The sequence below is a fragment of the Heteronotia binoei genome, chromosome 10 (assembly GCF_032191835.1).
Source record: "Heteronotia binoei isolate CCM8104 ecotype False Entrance Well chromosome 10, APGP_CSIRO_Hbin_v1, whole genome shotgun sequence".
Lineage (NCBI taxonomy): Eukaryota > Metazoa > Chordata > Lepidosauria > Squamata > Gekkonidae > Heteronotia > Heteronotia binoei.
This window is the reverse complement of record NC_083232.1, coordinates 62532936-62555375: the sequence shown is the minus strand read 5'-3', so window position 1 is coordinate 62555375 and position 22440 is coordinate 62532936. Positions and strand designations below refer to the sequence as shown.

The window sequence follows — 22440 nt, the reverse complement described above, 5'->3', positions numbered from 1 at the left end:
TGATGGTGCGCCACTGAAAGCAGTGTGCAGGGTCAAGAGCCTGGGGGTGCTACTGGAGTCTTCTCTGACAATGGAAGCCCAGATAGCAGCCACTGCTAAATCCACCTTTTTTCATCTTAGGTGGGCGAGGCAGTTGGCTCCCTTCCTGGAGCGTGATGATCTGGCAACAGTGATCCATGCAATGGTCACCTCAAGGTTAGACTACTGTAATGCCCTCTACATGGGGCTGCCCCTGTGCAAAACCCGGAAACTGCAGCTAGTGCAGAACGCGGCAGCCAGGCTGTTAATAGGACTTCCTAGGTGGGAACATATACAGCCTAGGCTACGGGCCTGCACTGGCTGCCAATTTTGTACCAAGTTTGTTACAAGGTGCTGGTTATTACCTTTAAAGCCCTATATGGCCGAGGACCTGCCTACCTTAGGGACCATCTCTCCCCATATGTTCGCCATAGAGTACTGAGATCTAGCTCACAAAATCTGCTGAAAATCCCTGGGCCAAAGGAGTTCAAACTAAAAGCGACAAGGGAGCGAGCCTTCTTAATTACAGCACCCCACTGGTGGATCCAGCTACCAGAAGAGGTGCAATAACTCGTGTTCATCAATGTGCCTACTCATTATCAAGGACAGAATGAGTAGGTACATTGATGAACATGAGTTATTAAGGAAGACTCAGCATGGGTTGTGTAAGGGAAGATCTTGCCTCACTAACCTGTTACATTTATCTGAGGGGGTGAACAAACATGTGGATAAAGGAGACCCAATAGATGTTGTTCACCTTGACTTCCAGAAAGCTTTTGATAAAGTTCCTCATCAAAGGCTCTTTAGTAAGCTCAAGAGTCGTGGAGTAAAAGGACAGGTCCTCTTGTGGATCAAAAACTGGCTAATTAATAGGAAGCAGAGAGTGAGTATAAATGGGCAGTCTTCACAGTGGAGGACGGTAAGCAGTGGGGTGCCGCAGGGTTCAGTACTGGGTCCCATGCTCTTTGACTTGTTCATAAATGATTTGGAGTTGGGAGTAAGCAGTGAAGTGGCCAGGTTTGCAGATGACACTAAATTGTTCAGGGTGGTGAGAACCAGAAAGGTTTGTGAGGCACTCCAAAGGAATCTGTTGAGGCTGGGTGAGTGGGCATCAACGTCGCAGATGAGGTTCAATGTGGCCAAGTGCAAAGTAATGCACATCGGGGCCAAGAATCCCAGCTACAAATACAAGTTGATGGGGTGTGAACTGGCAGAGACTGACCAAGAGAGAGATCTTGGGGTCGTGGTAGATAACTCACTGAAAATGTCAAGACAGTGTGCGATTGCAATAAAAAAGGCCAACGCCATGCTGGGAATTATTAGGAAGGGAATTGAAAACAAATCAGCCAGTATCATAATGCCCCTGTATAAATCGATGGTGCGGTCTCATTTAAAATACTGTGTACAATTCTGGTCACCGCACCTCAAAAAGGTTATTATAGCATTGGAAAAAGTCCAGAAAAGGGCAACTAGATTAAAGGGTTGGAACACTATCCCTAAGAATAAAGGTTAAAACGCTTGGGGCTCTTTAGCTTGGAGAAACATTGACTGCGGGGTGACATGATAGAGGTTTACAAGATTATGCATGGGATGGAGAAAGTAGAGAAAGAAGTCCTTTTCTCCCTTTCTCACAATACGAGAACTCGTGAGCATTTGATGAAATTGCTGAGCAGTCAGGTTAAAACGGATAGAAGGAAGTACTTCACCCAAAGGGTGATTAACATGTGGACTTCACTGCCACAGGAGGTGGTGGCGGCTACAAGCATAGCTAGCTTCAAGAGGGGGTTAGATAAAAATATGGAGCAGAGGTCTATCAGTGGCTATTTGCCACAGTGTGTGTGTGTGTGTGTGTGTGTGTGTATAGGCCACAGTGTGACACAGAGTGTTGGACTGGATGGGCCATTGGCCCGATACAACATGGCTTCTCTTATGTTCTTATGTAGGTCTTTTTACTTACAGTACCATCTGATGTTATGTCTATTAAGCAAGTAAGATGTGATTCTTTAAAAATTTGTGAAAAGGCTGGCCATTGCCCAGGTTCAAACCATGCTTGTTCCAAAAGGTGGCGAGAGATGAAACTGATGGGGTAAGTTTAGACCTCCAGGAATCCCAAAGATTTAAAGTGATAGTTAAGAATCTGTTGTCAGTTATGGAAGATGGTCTCTCCTTGGGTCTATTCCAGATAACCTCAGCAAGGACTTTGGGGGAAATATAGGACTGTTCTATGTATTTCCAATCAAAATCAGTTTTGGGATTGAGCATTAAAGTCAGATTTGCAATTTGGGCTGCATCATAATACAATTTGAGAGTTGGAAATTCCTTGCTTAAATGGTCTTTTAAGACTTTGAACATTTACATTGTGTTAGGTTTTTAATGGAGGAAACAGCCACAGTAAATAGGCTCTCATCTCATTTTCCAGTTGATGGAATTTTTGAATTTTAGCTGGTTGTGAACTATAATTTTCACAAAGGGCAAGAATATTGAAGAATCTCCCACTGTGATGTTTTCAGGCAGCTTAAAGTGTGGTTATGCTTGGTGCTGCTGGAGTAAAGATCCATGGGACACATTTTTCAGGATAGAAGATACAGGTTGAAAATGAATTTGTGTCACTGACAATGGAAGGCTTTCATATTCAACACCAGAATTTTCAGGACAGTTTAGCCAGAGGAAAGGGTATTTTATTTATTTATTTATTTATATTTTGATTTATATCCCGCCCTTCCCACTGAGGTGGCTCAGGGCGGCTCACAACACATAAAACTTACATAGGTTTGGCTTAAAAACAATTACATAATAACAGTTAAAACAATAAATTAATAAAACATAGGACATAAAAACCAGCGGTCTGTCAAGTGCATCCAAAAATTCTCAGTGATTAGTATGTTCACTATATTGCAGTATGTTCACTATATTGCAGTATATTGCACTATATTGCAATATAGTATGTTCACTATATTGCAGATTACGTTAGCCAAAGCTTGCAGAACCAATACCCATGCAACTGAGTTGTTGACTTTGAAGTTTCTATTCAGAGAAGTCTCCTTTGTGTAACTGATGGTGAGTATAATGCTATATTGAAATCGATGAGGAAGGAGTCAGAGGCTGCTAATTTAATCTGGTGAACACTGCTTCTATGAGGACCCAGGATCCATATCTATGATGTGAAGTTGAAGGCTTCTGTGCATAGGAAGATAACATTTCTGGGAAAAGTAGTCAAATTAATTTTGGGGAATTGGAAATAAATATATCTGGGTACCCTCTATATTTGTCAGTGTCATGCTGTTTCTGCCTGGGACTTTCGAAGTTCTTCATTGGTCAGTCAGATGAGGATTGACTCTTGATAGTAGTGCCTTTAAGAAGTAATGTTACATTCTGTCCTTGCATTATCTTTGATATCTGGGAAACCTTCCACGTAACCCACAGGTTGTGCCTCTAGCTTCTATCACAGGCCTCTGCCACAGTCACTCAGAGCATACTTATTGAATCTGTTCAGGGCAATTATTGCACCGAAGTCCTGGATCAAAAGAACAGTCTTGTTTCCTCACAGCAGTGCCTTAAATGCTGCTGACTCCCCCAGGTCAATTTAGCCAATATTTAAGCAGCTGATAAATGACTGTCTGGTAGCCTGAGATGAGCACTGACTTCTTGTATTATTCTTTTATCGTCTCTCCTCCCATAATAGTTCTCTTCTAAAGGTCAGATTCAATGTTCACTTTCACAATTGCTGTAAATCAGAAGAGATCCCAAGATAGTCCATGTACAGTGTGAAGTAAATATGAGCTATAAATTAATGTCCTTGATTTATAATATCACTGCTTCTTTTGCATGCACACAAAAAAAGTTTTGTCAGGCACTTGAGAGGGAAATTGAAATGATAGAAATAAACTGTTGTCATATAATTGGGGTCATCAGCTGATTTCCTAGAAAAAGTGGGAGAGCTGATAATTTGATATAGCTAGTTAACTCAATCGTGTTATAAGCCCTCAATTAGAAGTATTAAAATGCAGTTCTCCTTAAGAGCTTTTCTGGCTGCACTTGGACATACTTTGAGTGAATTACTCCAACTTATTTATATAAGAATTGGATCGAATGCAGAAATAAATATAAGAGGTAATCCAATTTCTGACCCTCACACATCCTTTGAATAGTAAGATTGCAGGGAGTTAGAAAAATTCCCACTGCATTTTGTTTTTGGAATATTTCTTGGACACATTCCAGTAGTCGTTTTATAGTCTGTTGCCTGCCTGTCAGATTAAAAGAATACAGGAATATTTTAAGAATTTGCTAGGATTCAAAGAATCTTAATTAGCTGTGAATTGATGTTCTGGATGTGTACCCAAACTACAGGAGCTTTTTAAAGCAGACATAGGATTTGAATGCTCCCAGCTTTCAGCCAGTAGAATATGTGGTGGTCTGTGGCAAGAAACAAACAACGAGCGAAATTATGGGCCATGGTAAGCAGGTGTCTGCTTATCAGTATGCAAAGAAAAAGCTTCATTTGCATAACGTTCCCAGAGAACTGCTCGGGAGCAGCATTCACAAGAGAAGTGCTTGCGGCACTTCAAGACAATTCCTGATCACCTGAACCTTCAACAACAGCCCCCAGGGTTTGTCAGTTCTTCTGAAGGGCAGCTCTGGGCAGAATTTCAGAGGCTGGCCTTATATTGCATTGTATTCCTTTTAAAATCAATCCTTTGAAGTTAATTATAAAATTCTATGATTACTTTGAATAAACAGAGGAGTTCATTTGATAATGTTTAAAAGTGATCAAAATAAATTTTAGGACTTTGTTAAAAAAAAAAAAAAAGCACCCTACACGTAGTAAATTAAGTAACTGAAAAAAGCTTGAATGCATAAAACTATCTGATCCTGAATCAGACTGTTTGGTCCATCAAAGTCAGTATTGTATAATCAGACTGACAGTAGGTCTCCAGGGTTTCAAGCAGAGGTATTACACTTCAACTGTGACCTGTTTTTTTTCCTATTTAGTTGAAGGTGCAGGAGATTGAACCTGGGACCTTCTGCTTTCCAACCAGAAGGTGAACCACTTCCCTTGCTTCTTGTTTGCTATTAAGTAGTAGAGAGTTTGCCAATGATACGGGAATTTGCCTTGTTGAAAATAATTTACATTTGGGGAGGAGGATTTCTTTGATTCAACACAATTTTTTCAATGCCAGTTTTTATGTAACTTTAAACTTTAAATGAACCCTAGGGACCATTTTCCCCCTGAAATAAATTTCTAAACAATTTGGAGATGTGTATTGGGATTACTTAACCTTTTTTTTGACCACTGCTTCTCCACTCACCTGGGTTTTGACCACTGAGTGATAGTGTGTTGGACTGGATGGGTCAATGGGCTGATCCAACATGGCTTCTCTTATGTTCACTCAACATTGTTCTTCCACTACACTGTTTTTCTCTCTTAGGATTCCAATTTGCATGTGTGTGTGTGTGTGTATGTGTGTTAGTAGTCCATAAATCATGTATAGACTGCATCTATCTTATTCTGAAATTGGGGATAGAAGAAATGCAATGAAATTCTGCTACATTATTTTAAAAAGCCAAGCAAGAAGACATCCAGGGAAGAACTGGGGAACTACTTCATTGCTTTATTTCAGAAGTCCACCCAGCAGAGGTTCTCAAGAATCTCATTGTTACGTTCATTGCTGGACTGATTATACTTCAGCACAGGCCATATTCCTTGTCCTAGTCCAAGCATCATACAACAAGTGTGGGAAGGTTATCAAAGAGTAGTTCTTGGCTATTCTTAAAGCATCTAATATCTCCATATGGAGGTATGACCCATGGTTTGAGTACCACTAAAATAACAGTAGCTGAAGATTCTGGTGTCTATGTGTGAGGGGCAGGGGACCCTGCCAGCCTATTATGAGTTTAAGACTAGCAGCTGAGAAGCATCCTACCTTAATTATCTGGTATCTGACCAGTGCAGATAAGAGACTTTTTAAAAATAAGAACTAATACAGATTCAAAATTTGTTCTGTGTGATTTCAGTTGTTACTTCTTTTTTTCATATAGGAGGTACATGCCAGAGTCCTGCTCTTCCAGCCCTGGTACGTCCTCCAGCCCCAGCTTTGCAGCCATCGCTGGATATCAAACCTTTTCTTCCATTTCCTCTGGATACTGCGGCAGCTGTAAATCTCTTCCCCAACTTCAATGCAGTAAGTACTTTACTAAAGGGTTGCTTTCCATTTCCTATGGAAGGATTTGTTTCAATCTCCTTAGCTTCCATTTTAACAAGGCAAACAATCAGCATGCACACATACACATACACTCATATATCTGGCATGGAGTAACTGAGAGAGGAATCTCAAGACAATTAGCAGAAAGCAAAAGCCATGCATGTGAAAATAATGGTTTTTAAAAAATTGTTTACATCAGCAAAGTAATAAAAATTGTTAGGGTTAAAACATGCCAGGAGTATGCATTTGGATATTATCTAACCAATACCTGATCTAAAAATTACCCATTTGTTAGTCTTATAAGAAATCTGAATGAGGGGTGGGGGGAGGAGAATAGGCACCAGTTTGTATCTAGTAGATAGTTTTGTTCCTAGCTCTCTAGCTTCTACATGAACAATGCTACTGTTTTCCTGTTACATTCTCTGGTAACCAACTTCCTACATATTGGGATAAGTGTGTTACTTTTACACTGTGGCATAGAGACAGAGCTGCTGATTGGGTGGGAAGATAAAGACAAATGCTATCACTTCTTTTTGTGCTGAAAGACAGCACTCTTGCTGGGGTTGCACTCTAGTTTGAGAAAAGCAATTTTTTTTGCATTTCTAATGCTAATGTCCATTTACTACAGTATCTCATTTGGATCTAAAGCAAGGGAGGTGGGGTTATTATTAAATAATAATGAAGTCTGCAGGTGATGTCCCCCTTGTCATGTTTTATTCATATTGCTCATCTCTCAGCATTTTCCTCTCAGTTGTGTGTAACTTCAAGAATAACAGCTAGGCTAGGGGAAAAGTACCAAACACAGAAAAATAAGGACAATTGTGGGGAGTGGGGGGGGAGGCAGGGTTTCACATCTTCTAACCCTTGCCCATTTTGGTGAATAATAGTGCATTCTGTTGAAGAAAATTTACACAGCCATGTCACAGCATTCTCCGAATACCTACTTGCCTAGGCCAGAGAGCATACGATTTTAATAAATGTGGTGCTTTCCCAATGACATTCTGTTTATTATTTTAATATTATTTGTTCCCACTGTGCCGTAGTGCCTGCTTTCTTGGGTTGCCAAATGCTTCTGTGTGCCCTCTTTACGTGGCCAGTGAAATTCTCTTTGCAATCTGTATGTTTCACCATCTGTTGGGCAAAAAGTACAATACCTAAGAATTTGGATAAAACTATGTAGACAGAAATGTTTTGTTTCCATAGAAATAAATGTATAACAAAAACCAATAACTAATTTTAATAATAGCTTAGTTAATGAAACAAAGTTTTTAAAAAACCTAAAAATAGTAACTTGATGGTACCTTGGTTACACATGTGCAGTCTAAACGATTTCACTTACAAAATATGAACTCATTTAACAATGAGTTAAATGATTTAACAATGAGTTAAATGATCCTCATTTTTAATTTTTTTAAAAATATATTCTTATAGATGAATAATGTATTTGTCCTTAAGTCACAGTATGCAAAGCATATTATTTCAAAAACCTTCTCAAAATAATGCCAAGGGTCACCAAGGGTGTATGTGTGTGTGTGCAGGAAGTAGTATAATAATGTAAAACAATGTATTCATTATAAAAACTTTTGAAAATATTTACACATTTTTGTTACATTTGCTGTTCTTGCCATGAATATGAAAGCTAAGTATGGGAAGCTGTTGCAATTGATGTTCCTTATGAATATTTTTATTAGTTTTAATTTAGGGGTAAATTAAGTATCACAGTTAACACTATGTTAAGGCGTACTTTCCTAACTTGTGATGTTACAGAATCAATATTTTATATAATTAATTCCATGCTGTTTTTCAGCTTCTTGGATTATAAGCTGTTGGGGTTGGGAGCAGCTTTCTATGTTCATTATAACTTGAAGTTGCAAGTAGTATTTCTTGTTGAGTTTTGAATTTTAAAGCAAGATTTAAAGTCTAAAACAATATTTTAAATGACCCCCTCCCCCAATACCTAGCTTCTGTTTTATTATCAAAGCACTCTAAGTGCTGTCTTATCATGCATGCCAAAATGAAGCACAAGTGGAGAAATTAGCAGTAGAGCAGGGGGGTATAAATGTGTTCAAAAAGGTGTGTTTCATATTCAGTAATTTCAAAAATGCTAGAAGCATGCTGTGGATGGAATTGTTTGCATGATTGGCAGCTAGATCCTAGTTGTCCTAGCCTATGTTAAATGCAAATTTTCTGTTTTTATAGGGGGGAGGATCACAAAAGCCTTGTAGGCAAAAATGTGCTTTGAAGAAAGTTAGAATGCTGAAAAGCTGTGAGACTCCACATTGCCGGAGACCCATGGTGCCAGTCAATGTGGCACTTCCTTGCTAATTTATTCCTTGATCTCCTGTGGTGTTCAGTACCACAGTGTCATGATGATAGCATATTTTAGTTCACCCCCTTTACATTTCCAGATGTTACAATTACATGTATCAGGAGCCTACCAACTGCATTTAATGGGGATGTGCACTACCTACAATTCACATAGTCATCATGCTGTGTGAACAAGAAGCAATGTGCATTTTGACTATGTGCATATAAATGTGGTACATGCAAATGGACTGGTCCCCCCCCCCCCCCGGGAGCATCATTCATGCTATTGAGCCTGTGTGCACATTGAAAATACTCCTCTTCCCATACCATTTTGACTGTGCATATTGTGCACTCCTGTTACATAGGGTATTGGTTAGGGGTGGATTCAAAACTTTTTAATTTTGGATCCAGATTTCTGGTAGACACTATTTTAGTTATCCCAGTGGGTGGGATAATACTGGGAATTTGGCATGGCAGTATCCTGGTTCTCTTTGATACATGCCATGGCAGTCACACAGCCCTTGCCCTGCTGTGAGGAGAAGCACTGGCTGCACAAGAGGAGCATTCAAACTGCTCCTGTGTATGTAGGGCGGATGCATTGCATGCCCTGGCTGCTCAGACAACTGGTAAATGTACCCTTCATGCACTTCAGATACTTGCTACTGGGAAGTTCCTGGTAGCTTTTTAATCTTGTCCCAACCTGTCTAAAGATGAGGTACGTATGGGCAGGAAGCAGATGCGCATATGTGATCTTGCACATTAAATCTGAAGGGGAGGCATGGCTAGGCTGGGCTAAATCTCTCATGTGATTGCATCGAGTGTTTCAGAAGTATTGTTACTGATTCAAGATTTTTTTTGGGGGGGGGGTGTTCCTAAAATTTTTGTCATTCCCTGAAAGAAGAAGAAGATATTGGATTTATATCCCGCCCTCCACTCCAAAGAGTCTCAGAGCAGCTCACAATCTCCTTTACCTTCCTCCCCCACAACAGACACCCTGTGAGGTGGGTGGGGCTGAGAGGGCTCTCACAGCAGCTGCCCTTTCAAGGACAACCTCTGCCAGAGCTATGGCTGACCCAAGGTCATTCCAGCAGGTGCAAGTAGAGGAGTGGGGAATCAAACCCGGTTCTCCCAGATAAGAGTCCGCACACTTAACCACTACACCAAACTGGCTTTCCAGTTTGAAAGGCATTAAGAGTGGGGAGGGAGGGAAGTAATCAGCCTCAGACTTACATTGTATGGCATCTTCCTGCTGAAGCACTCTCCCTCTTGCCAAAATCAGAGATGGCAGTCTCCTCCGCAGCTGGAAAATGGCAGGTGGATGAAGGTTTGGCTTCCACAGTGACCATCCCCCCCTCCACTGCCATAGGAATTTTATTTTTTTTATAATTGGCAACTGAATAGTGTTATATTGACATAACAGTATCCAATATGTGTAGCAGGTGTCCTGAATTCCTAGCTTTCATTTCTTGAAAAAAGAAAGTTTCTCACTCCTTTTGTTGTTGGAAATATGACTTTTATATATATATATATATATATATATATATATATATATATATATATATATATATATATATATATATATATATATATATATATATATATATATATATCAACTAGGAGAGGGATTAGAGCCTTACTTTTAAAAAATGAAAATTGGGAATTCTGGGAACCTGATAGAGTTGATGTCAGGATGGTAGAAAGAATAGACACTATAGCCAGTGGCGTAGGGAGGGGGGGCGGGGGGGCGGATCGCCCCAGGTCTGGGGGATCTGGGGGGCCCACGCATTGCCAAGGGGGGTCCCTCCCCTCCCCGGCAGGGCTCCGGAGCATCGCGCAGACCTTCCGGCCACAGTCCCAGCTCGGGGCGGGGGAAGCGGCGTCCGACCCTCGCCTGCTCGAGGCTTCTCCTGCTGCTCCACGTGCCGCGGGCAGCAGCAGGAAGCAGCAGGCGGCGGCGGGCAGCAGGAGGAGGAGGAGGCGGTGGCATTGCACACCCAGTGGCCGCATCCCCACGCTCGGCAGCAGCACCCCGGAGCTCTCCGGCCCCCTCAACTCCCAGGCGCCGACGACTCAGCCGCTCCTGGCCGCGGCGGTGCGCCAGAAAGAGGAACTTCGGGCGTGCGTGAGGCAGGCTGCGGGGGCGAAGGGATGTGGGGAGGGCCGCGCGCCGCTCAGCGTCTTAAGGCAGGGAAGCCCCTCCCCTCCGCCACACACATAGGGGGGCCCACATAAATCTTGCGCCCCAGGCCCCCGAAGCCCTAGCTACGCCCCTGACTATAGCCATAGCTGGTGAGAGTCAAGTAGCCTGCCAGCCTGCCCACCATTTTCTGGCTCTGGGGGCAGGCTTGTCTGTCTCCAATGCCAGCAGTAGGGAGAAGCCTCCAGCGGAAAGTTCAGGGCCATTTTAAACCCTTTTCCCTTCAAAATTTAAAGGAGCCATATAGGTATACAGACCATCAGCTATTTGTAAGCATCTCTTTTAAAGGGAAGAGAGACACTGACTGCCATGTTCTTTCTGGGATTGTTTCCTCTCTTTCCTCTCCACTTCTATGTTTTTTCTGAAATTTCATGAATTGTCATTACTTCTACCATTTCTGGAGTGTTTCAAGATTGTTTCAGGCAGGACTTTTTTTGAACAGGAATGCAGTTCTGGCTGGCTTGGCAGCAGGGAGTGTGGCCTAATATGCAAAAGAGCCCCTGCTGGGCTTTTCCCACAAAAAAGCCTTGTGCTAAACAATGGTGATGTCACAGGGTATGCCCTAATATGCAAATGAGTTCCTGCTGGGCTTTTCTACAAAAAAAGCCCTGGTTTCAGGTATCCCACAGCTGACCTAAAACAGCTAATTTCAGGTATAATTTGGGCTTATGTTTACCTGAATACACACCCCTACTCCTGGTATGCTGATTGTAATGCCTAAAAAATATATCTCACTCCTTAGCAACAGCCGCTACTGGCAGACATGTGGACATGCAAAGTCGTGGTTTCATGACATATTATTCCTGTATATTACAAACAGAAAGGGAGAACTTGGAAGGGGAATGTCATTTCAGTGGCGATATACTTCTGCTCTAAGCAGAAGAGTTTTCTTACCATTCTCAGGTGTGGGGGCCAGGGCTTTTTTCCCCTGTGAGAACAGTGAAACAGAGTTCCAGAACCTCTTCATGGAAACAAAATTCTCAAAATGGTTTAAAAGTGCATGTGTTTCTCCTTCATTTTCATCTTGAGAGTTCTGACACCTTTTTTTTTTTAGGCCCTAATGGGGACCACTGGTCAGTATGTAGTTTTCTGTGTTTTCTCCTTCCCGATTCATTACCTATATCATTTGCAGATACTGATTTTGCAGTCACTTTTGCTCTACCCCTGGGCTTCTACTTTTGTCAGAACATGTGATCAATTCCCCACCAGTTGCTGCGCAAGCGCATTTTGACCTGTGCTTCCCTCCAGTTCTCTCTGCACCTTCCCAATGTTTAAAAAAAAACAAGTTTGGAGGCACAGGGAGAACTGAAGAAAGCCATGGGTCAAAATGAGCACACACAGCAACTGGTGGGAAATCAGTCATTTGATCCAATGAAAATATAAGCCCAGGGGTGATTAGGATGAAATGGAAAGAGGGAGATGGAGTAAGCTGCTCTGAGCTCATTGGAAAAAGGTGAGGTTCAAATGTAGTAAAAAGATAATTTTTAAAATAATGCATAAATGCTTTCTCTGAAATTAGCATAGCCTCAGTTACCTGCCTGTACTGGATCTCATCATGCAAGTAGTCTGTGCAAAAATGATTCCTGTTTATCTAAATTGTTTGTTATTTCTGGTATAATAGAATTGTCTTTATTAAATCCGTGTGTGCCCATAATAGCGTATAATCTTCATTCCTACCCACTTCGTTCTCTCTTCCCTACTTTTGGTAGGTTATAGAGTACTCTATCTTCCTTCTCCCCCTCCCCCGAAACAGCATTCACATTAGATTTTGGTCTCCCCCCCACCCCGAGACTTTCTCATACTTTTATTTTGTTCCAATATAAGTCCTGCTAGAAACAGTATTTTAATGTCCATCCTGATTAACTAGCAACAAACCCTCTGATTAAATTTTTATTTATTGAACATTATTTCTTCAACAGCCACAATATGATAATCTTCAGTCCAATATCCCCCTTGTCAAAATATGTGAGGTGTCCTAGTTACACATACTGTGTGGGCCTTCTCAGAATTTTCTTTGGCTGACTTTCTAGACTGAATTGTGATTTAAAAGCAAACTAATACCCTTTTTCATGTCAAATGGTCCAGAAGAGGGATATTCTTTTTCATCATTTTCTCTCTGTTTTGAAACTTGCACAGTTGGAGGGCAAAGAGGATAATATCACAGTATTGCAAATAAACACATAGTAGGAAAAAGATTTTTGTTGTTGTTTTGTTTAAAGCATCCTTTGCTGTGATAATTAGAGCTGAGTACTTCATAGATGTTCTGTAAATAAGGCTAATAGAGGTACAAGCATTTGGGCATGAAGATCTGCTTTAAAGGATATTTTTATTGCATTCCATCTTGCTGATTCATCAGTATCGTAAGGAGTGAAAGTAGGTCTGGGAAAATCACTGTGGGTTCAGGGCAAGCCACATGAGCTTCCCCTCACTGCAGTGACTGAGGTATCTTTTAATGATCCTGTCATCGGGTTGCATTAAGTAGAACTTTATGAAGCATCATATAAAAACAGCACGCTAATTAGCAATCTGGTTAGCAGAACATTTGTAGGTACTAGGTATTTAATTGTATGGTGCATGCATACCCTCAAGTCATATGTAGAAAGAAATGTTAACAACTCAGTCACTTAAGCTGAAAACAGAACATTGCTGTGTAACCCCCATAGAAGTGTTGTTTTAAGTTCATGGGTTCAGTGAGAGTTTATCTAGTAAAATAATAGATGAATTCATTGTAGTCTAGAATATGTTCATTTTTTAAAACAAACAAACAATTGCTTTAATCCAGTCTTTGCTTTTATTGGCCCTTCCTGGCAACATCCTTCTCACCCACTGCCCATATGTAATGTCTAGAGCAGTGATGGCTAACCTTTTCAGCTTGGTGTGTCGAAAATCGGGAAAAAGTCTAGTCTTCTTCGGGTCGCGTGTCACTTCACCATATCAATAATTTGATGATATTTGCAGCCCCAATAAAGAAAGAGGGTTGCCAAGTCCAATTCAAGAAATATCTGGGGGCTTTGGGGGCGGAGCCAGGAGACTTTGGGGGTGGAGCCAGGAGACATTGAGGTGGAGCTAGGAACAAGGGTGTGACAAGCATAATTGAACTCCAAGGGAGTTCTGGCCATCACATTTAAAGGGACAGCACACCTTTTAAAATGCCTTTCTTCCATAGGAAATAATGAAGGATAGGGGCACCTTCTTTTGGGGCTCATAGAATTGGGCCCCCTGGTCCAATCGTTTGAAACTTGGGGGGGTATTTTGGGGAGAGGGGGATCCCCTGCCCCCACCTGGGGATTGGTAACCCTGCGGGAAAGGGTGTATCTTTTTTTCTTCCCACCTTTTCTCCTCCAGCGCTTGCCAAGGGAAGCCAAGGGGGGCGACCCAATGCTCCCCTCCCCTTGCTCTTTTGCAACCCACACACAGCCCCCATCGCCCACCCCCTTCCTCCTCTTCCAAGCTGAAAAGGGCAGCTTGTCCTTTAAATCTGAAACCCCGCCTCTGGCAGGCGGCCATGAGAAAGAGCGAGAGAGCAAAGTGAGAAAGATCATGTTGGTTGCAAAAAAAAAAAAAAACAGGACTGGGTGGAGGAGGAGGGGGGCAGCCCCACAACAGGCCCAAGAGCGACGTCCCCTCGGGCATTGCACCCCCCACACACTGCTGCAATGCCATCTCTGCCTCCCCCTCCCCCAGCCGCTCCGTGCAAACAAACGGAAAAAAACACGCCTGCCTTGCTCCTGCATTTGCAAAGCCCCGGCATTGCAAAGGCACGACCCGCCGAGGAGGGCATTTCTTTCCCCCCCTGCCTCTTTTTTTGCAATGCTCTTTTTTTCTTTCTTGCTATACCCACCTATTTCCTCAGGCCCCGGGGAGGGCGGGAAAAGGGGGTTGCAAAGCTCGGCCCTGTTGCGAGGAGGAGGAGGCGCGTTTGGCTGCCTCTGCTTTGGGTGGGGGACCGGTTGCGCCAGGAGGCTGTCTCCTCCCACCCCCAGGTCAAGGCGAGGCGCTGGCAGCGTCGGCCAACCTTCCCTCCCACCCCCACCCCCGGCCTGGAGCCGGGGAAAGAGGCGGCGGCGGCCCGCTGTGCTGCTGCCGCCTCTTCTCGCCTTCACCTTAGCAGCTGCTGCTCCTCCGAGACGAGCTCAGCAGCCTCCGAATGACTCGCGGCTCGCCACGCTCCTTGGTTTCCAGTGTGTCAGCCAAATTGCCTCGCGTGTCACCAGTGACACGCGTGTCATAGGTTCGCCATCATGGGTCTAGAGTGTGCCTTGGTCTATATCAAGGTGAAGAAATATCCCCCAAAATATCTTATCAGTAATTTCCTGGAATTTCTTAGCCAAATACAGTTTGGACAATCTGATTTGGCTACCAATGCCCAATTCACTTGCCGAGTCATGTTTTTATGGCAGCACAACTTGGCAAGTGAAATTCTCCATTGTACCGTATGGAGATGGTCCCCCCACATCCAGGTGAGCTGATGTCTGTCATCTGGAGAGCAGTTGTAATTCTGAGTGATCTCCAGCCCTCACCTGGAGATTGGCAACAGTGGTTCCCCAGGAGGAAATGGCTGGTTTGGAGGGTGGTGTCTATGGCATTGTACCTGTCTGAGGTTCCTCTCCTCTTCAAACCCCACACTCTCCAGACTCCACCCCTCAAATCTCCCAGAGTTTCCCAACTTGGAGTTGCCTGTCATAGTGGGGCTGCTGCTGAACAAGAGCAAGCATCTAGGCCTAGTTAAGTCATGCCTGCCAGGTGGCATCAAGTCACCCGGAGGGTGCTTCCAGGCCTAGAGTAGCCAATTTCCATGTAGAGCCTGAAGATTTCCTGGAATCAAAATTGAACTCCAGACAACAGACCTCTTTTACTCATCCTGGAGAAAAGAACTGCTCTGGAGGATAGACTGTATGCCATTCTATTCACCTATGGCCTCTTCCTTTACTGAAAGAAGCAACCTTGGTTGCCTAGCAACAGCCTCTGACTAGGGGCGAGGCTGGGGGGAGGAGGGAGAGAGGGAGTGACAGGAAAAAGGCACAGCCATTAGTTCTGAGGAAACACTCCCAGCGGGGCCAGACTTTGCCACCTTGTCACATTACAGCAGCAGTTCCCTGGATATTTCTGCAGCCTTCAGAGACTGTGTGTGCTGAGAGGCCATCTGTGTGGGATGTTGATAGGGTGGCAGAGGACTGTTGCCAGTGATGCCTTTTGTGAGGCCAGTTGACAGAGAGAAGAGTTGGAGATGTGTCTGCCTCTGAGGTAAGACTGTTTTAGTGATTTATTCAGTATTCCTAGGCCTGCAGTAGGTGGGGGCAGGGAAGTCAGCCAGTGGGAAGCCAGAGACTGAGCTGTGATGAGCCATTGGTATATGGAGTGCATGGTATGCACCCGTAAGCCAGTGGGAGAGTTCAATTTGGCCACCATCATTAGCGAAATATCTATGACAAAGAACATTTTATATATATATATAAGCACAGAGAGAATAAAAGACAATAGAACTACTAAATTCTATTGAAACCATTATCTTGATAAATCACCCAGTGCAATGTCGTATCTGCAACTTATTAGACAGCTTAAGAAAGGTTGCTATGCGAAGCACTTAACAGATTTTAAAATGTAGAGGAAGGTAAAACAAGGGGAGGATTTAGGGAACTTTTCAGAGCCTCCTATAAAGATGAAAGGAACAACATGTTTGATAATGCAGCAAGCTTGTAACCCCATTCTGAGTGACATCAGGTGATAACTGAGTGATAACTTTCCTATCATGTTTGCTGTAGCTATGAAAGAGTGAGCTGAAAAGACTATCTTCTTAGAGATTCTTTCCTGCACTCATCTCATACTTGCATATGATGAACAAGGAACTATCTGGTCTTTTAATGCTGAGATACTGATGAGTAACTGAGCAATGATGAACAAAGCAGTAGACAAGCACACCTGTAAGACCAACTAAGTTTTATTCAGAATGTCAGCTTTCGTATGCATACAAAAGCTTACATTCTGAACTTAGTTGGTCTTAAAGGTGCACTTGTCTACTGCTTTGTTCATCATTGCTCAGTCTAGTGTTTTGTTCTATTGCTTCAGACCAACACAGCTGCCTACTGGGATTAGGTCTGCCACTCCCCAGGCCCCAGCGGGGGTTCTTCCGCTTTCCCAGGCTCCTTCCCACCTCCAGTCAGCTGGCTGGCGGGGGGAAGCCCCGCCCCAGAGGACCATGTGCCTTTCCAGCTCCGGAGGCTTCAGTCTCTGACTGAAAGGCTTCATTTTGGGATGGTGTGTCTGTGTTACTTTGAAGAAGCTGGCAGCAACTCAAGAGTAGAGAGGCCAATCTCTCACTTCAGTCGCCAGAAATGGTGGCGGGGGGAGGGAAACATCTGCTGAGCACTTCATTATTTCCTATGTGGAGATCGATTCTCATAGGGTATAATGGGGAATTGATCTGGAGGTTTCAGGGGCTCTGGGGGAGCTGTTTTTTGAGAGAGATGCACCAAATTTTCAGTATAGTATCTGGTGCCTCTCCCCAAAGTACCCCCCAAGTTTCAAAACGATTGGACCAGGGAGTCCAATTCTATGAGCCCCAAAAGATGGTGCCCCTATCCTTCATTATTTCCTAAGGAAGGAAGACATTTAAAAAGGCGTGCTGTCCCTTTAAATGTAAAAACAATTATGCTTGTCACACCCTTGTTCCTGGCTCCGCCCCCAATGTCTCCTGGCTCCACCCCCAAAGTCCCCAGATATTTCTTGAATTGGACTTGGCAACCCTAACTGGGATCTGTGAGCAATAATGAGTAACTGAGCAATGGTTCATTTAATTCTTACTATACTGGAAGGCTTACTGGCAGGAAAGGACATTAATACTTATCATAGCTATGTTTACAACTTTGTTAGTCTATGCAATGACAGAGAGAATGTGATAGAAAAGTTATCTTTGAATGAATCAATTTCAATGAATCAAATGGCTTACAGCATTTATTTATTATTATACTTATATCTCACCCTATCTCATGGTGAGATAACAACATAAATAAAATACAATAAATATGTAATTAAAACCAGCTACTAAAACAAGATGGCAGCAAAATATACATTGCTCAGGGGACTCCAATATGTCACCTGTTGGATATCTGCTGCCTGGTGAACAGCTCTGTTTTACAGGCCCTGTAGAACTGTAACAAGAGTTTTGCAAATGAAACTACTATCCCAAAAGTAGCCATCTAACTGTCTTGGTACAAAATTACACAAGGCAAGATATTTTTATTGTCAACCAAAACACTGAGATAGCTGTAAAAAAAAAAATGACCACAGAAAAAAGTAGCTTAGAAGTGCTACATTGATCTTATTTCCTAAGCATTTTAAAGATCCAAGATCTTTATTATTTAAAAAAAAATTGTAATAGGACGTAGCATTGAGCCAATAGCTTCCATTTGTGTGTTTGTGTGGATTTCTGTGCTCTTGACTGTAAATGTTCTGTTGAGGGGGGAGCGGGTGAAAGAAAAGCAGAAAATGTACAGTTGCAACCGTTGTTGGTGGCAAGGAATGCATCTGGTAAAAAACAGGTTCTAGTTTAAATGTTTATTTTCTGGGTTGACTGAGAGCATGATGTTATTCCCCTGCTCCCAGCAACCTATATTGTCCTTCAAAGCAGAACAGTGATGACACTGCCAGGATAGTCTGGTTCTAGGAGGGTATGTCTGTGACAAAAAGCAGTGTCATGTTTTCAATTTACTGTAAATCAGCACTTCATTTTTATAGGTGTATGTGGTAATAGAAAATCATTGCCAATGAGTTTTAATATTACTTGGAAAAGAGAGTGTGTGTAAAATGAGGTGTTTTATGTCATGACTGTAATTTTATAGAACTGAGAACTGGTATACAGAATAGACAGAGTTATTTTCTGACTATCCCTTTTAAGGGAGAGTGGTGGCATCATATAAATGTATGAAATGGTTGGAGGATATTTATCTTTCCCTCTTTGCTTTGCACAGCAAGTCATCTGTGAGATAGATGTGCTCCACTTGTGAGTTGCCATAATTTTTTAGCTAAACCATACTCTGAATATTTGGGACAGCTTGTCCAACTGGACTGTGAAACTGGCCATGTTTAGAAAGTTAGGCTTAGTTATAAAGACTAACTGTCCCTTAATAACTGTGCATCTCCATAACTGTCAAACTATCTAGTGAAAGCTGAGCAGGTTGTGACGGTAATGAACGGGTTAACCAGAAAACTAAGGATGCATAGAGCCTGCGTCAGGTGACCTGAGGGTGGGGGCCAGAGTGCTCGGAACTCTCAGAGGTGATTGACAGCTAACGACTGAGGGCAGTTAGTGTCAGACAGAGTCTGAGGGAGACTGCTGAAGAGAGCAGTTGGTCTGAGAAGGAGCTGAGACAGGAGGTGAGGAGAGTCTTCGAGAGAAGCAAAGCTCACTGTTCACTCTATAAAGACAGCCAAGGGGCTGTGTGTGACTAGACAAGAGTCACAGTAAAAGACCTGAGAGGTCACAGACACAAAGACACTTCTCTTAAGAGCTAAAGAGGTGGTTGAGGGAAATATGTGGGTCTAGAAGTCTGAAGGTCTGGGAGAAGAGACTCCAGTCGACTTAAGGGACTTGGCGCATTATACCCAAGAGGCCAACCCAGAATAGTGTTGGAGAGTGAAAGCTGTATGATCTGTGAAACCTGAGAGACCTAAGTGAACTAGATGTTATAAAGCCTGAACTATGAAGAAACTGTTAACTGCTTGAGATACAATATAGCCCATGTATATATTTCCCATTCCCCAGTTGAAGACGGTGTGTGTATGTTAATAAATTTCTGTGGTTTACTTTAAAGTTCTCTGGTGCCAGTATATTGGGAAAACTATCAAAGCTAATGTGGTCCCCTACAAACTGAGTTTATATCCATCTGAAAGCAAAACAACAACCCCGAAGAGACTAGTAGTGAGAAATCCATAGTACACCCACCCCTCGAGTTCTATAGTCGTGAGGTAAAATTTTAAAGGAAGAACTGAGGCTGAAGAGGGGCTGGGGTAGCCATAAGCCGGATATAGAAGCGATCCAGTGAGACCGCGAGGCGTGCTGTTATAAGGTGTAAGAAATGGTAAGAATTAAGAAAGAAAGCAAACCCTGGTCAGAGCCTGCACGTAGGAGTAGGCTGAGTAGGCGGCTGCCTAGGGTGGCCACCTGGCCACAGGGCAGCTCCTGAAGGCAGCTACACCAGCCTTCTTGGCAGACTCCATTTCCCAGCACCACAGGTCGGTGGTAGGCTGGGGCTTGTGGACTCACCATGGCTGCCTTGGCTCCAAAGAGACTCACTTTCCTGGCATTCTGTTAATGAAATGGTCAGTGATTTGGCAGTGGCACCAGAGGGAGCGGAGTGGGCGCATGTGGCAGCAGCAGTTTCTGGAGAAAGCCCTGCCTACCACCAGAGGAGCCTCCGTGCAGCCTGTTTCCTTGGATGGCTGCCTTGACTCCCCTTTCTTTCAGCCTTGACTGAGACTGGGACTTTCAGACACATGTTTGCAGAGCAGGAGGAAAGTTTCTGAAGGAGCCAGTCTCCTCCTGCCCACATCCCAATCCCTCCATCCCATCCACAGCCCATAAGTATTGCTCACTCTTGAGAGGATTATCCCACCTGAATTGGTGTTCTGAAGGAAGGCATGTATGCTGCCTGACCAGCCGCTGGTAAGCGTTATGTGGGGGGTTTGCTCTCTTGCCTGAGCTGCACACCCTACGTGTCTCTGTGAGGGAGAGAGGGAAAGCAGGCAGTTGCGGGTACAACGCCTGTCTGCTCACCTGCCTGAAGGTGAAGGAGCAGAAACACAGAGACCTGGGAAGACTGAGTGGAGGTTCTCTGAGCCCTCCCTCTCTTGCTGTGCCACCCTGCTGCCGCTGCATTCACCTTTGCCGCTGCAGGGCTGGGACCTAGGGTGCTAGAACCCCTAGTGCCCCTGGGAATGGTCAGAGTTTGCTAGGAAGGGCTGTGGATGATGTACCAAGTAAAAGGTAGTTATGGCCATAGTAAACATCCAGGAGCGGTACTGAATCAAGATGTGTACCGCAACTATGAACCTGGGACTTTGGGAGACAACAGCCCATTCAAGGTTGTGTAGTAAGCAGCATATGAACTATCTTATGAGGTCAGACCATTAGTCTATCTACCCCAGTACTCTATACACTGACTGGTAATATTTGTCCAAGGTCTCAGGCAGAGAAAGGCCTTTCCCAACACTTGCTATGTGATCTGTTTTAACTGGAAATGCCACTGAGTTAATTTAGAACCTTGTGCTTGCAAAGTACGTTCTTACCACTTATTTATTAGGTTTCCCTCCTATACCAATATGTGAAAGGGCCTGAATTGTTTTAGCTAAAAGGAAGGAAGAATTAAAGGTATGGTTTCTGTCTCTGTGACCTATTTAAAGACACAGGACTCCTGCTCATGCTGCAATCTGCTAAGATTTTTTTTAGATCAGAATTCCTTCTCAGTGTTGACCAAAGATGAATGGTATTAAGAAAATGAGAATGTAGTTGAATATTTGTTTGGAATTGTGTTCTGTCTTATAAAGGATGTCATGATACAGATTTGCACTTTTTCGTTATGCTTATTCAGGTTATGTCTCCCTTCCAAACACTAGCCAGGGCTGACCATGTGTCACTTCTCATCAGACTTTGGAACCAATGCATGGTCAACCCTGGCTAGTGTTTGGAAGGGACACCACTAAGAAATACCAGGATCATGGCATGGAGGCAAACAATGGCAAACCACCTCCGAACATTTCTTGTCTTGAAGACCCTATGGGGTCACCATAAGTCAGCTTGAGAGCAGCAGCAATAATGAATTCAGTAGAGTAGCATTGAGGCTCTAGTTTTCTTTTTGCTTGTTTTAGCTAAGGACCCTCAAGGACTTGCCAAGTAGCAGTGCCCTTAATTGGTGGTGGAAAGTGCCATCAAGTTGTAGCTGGTACCCCAGGGTTTGCAAAATGAGAGATGTTCAGAGGTGGTTTGCCATTGCCTGCCTCTGTGTAGTGATCCTGGGTGATCTCCCTTCCATAAACTTACGAACAACCCTGCTTAATATCTGATGAGATAAGGCTAGCCTGGGCCATCTGGGCTAGGTACAACACAGATTATCAGATGGAGTGGCATATTGAATACTATTCTACTCAGAGGAAAACATATTTTGAAGGACTCAGAAATGTCATGATCTTCTTTGCGCAGCCAATTAAGAGACAAAGGTACATCAGAGGTAGCCCAGCACTGCACAGGTGCCTGCTGCCAATGTTCCAGTAGAACTGGAGCCCTGCTCCCCAAAGCCTCCCTTCAAAGGAGACCTCACCACCAGCCCCTGAAATAACCACTAGGGGTCCACCAGACTGGATGTGAACTTGGGCTCATAGCTCCTCAGGGGATGCTCTCACTGTTTAGGAATAGCAGTGGCAGAAGGTCTGCACTGCAATGGCTCAAAGCAGGCAAAGTGACTGCATGCCACCCCTTCCCAGATCCAGGCAGTGAAAGAAATAATTCTTTACAGCATCCTGGACAAAGCATAGTATAGTCTCAGGAGCTCAACCCCTTTCTAGCAGGGCAGCTGAGCCTGCTTAGTTGCCAGCCTATTTAGGCTGAGGCTTGAGAAGGCTACCTTGTTGGATCAACTGGTCCACTAGGCATAAGCCTGGCTGCCATCTCCAGTTTCTGGCTGGAACCTCTCAAGTCTTGCATTCTAGACTCAGGTGTGCTGCTCC

General features: G+C 43.5%; 1 protein-coding gene across 7 annotated transcripts in view; it reads left to right on the top strand.

Annotated features, from left to right (window-relative positions):
- Positions 1-22440, top strand: part of ZNF385D (zinc finger protein 385D) — a 638761-nt gene that overhangs the window by 441532 nt on the left and 174789 nt on the right. For all 7 annotated transcript variants that reach the window (XM_060248779.1, XM_060248777.1, XM_060248778.1 and 4 more), the window contains one exon: positions 6055-6197. In XM_060248779.1, the coding sequence (XP_060104762.1) occupies positions 6055-6197 (143 nt within the window). The remainder of the gene's footprint in view (positions 1-6054; positions 6198-22440) is intronic.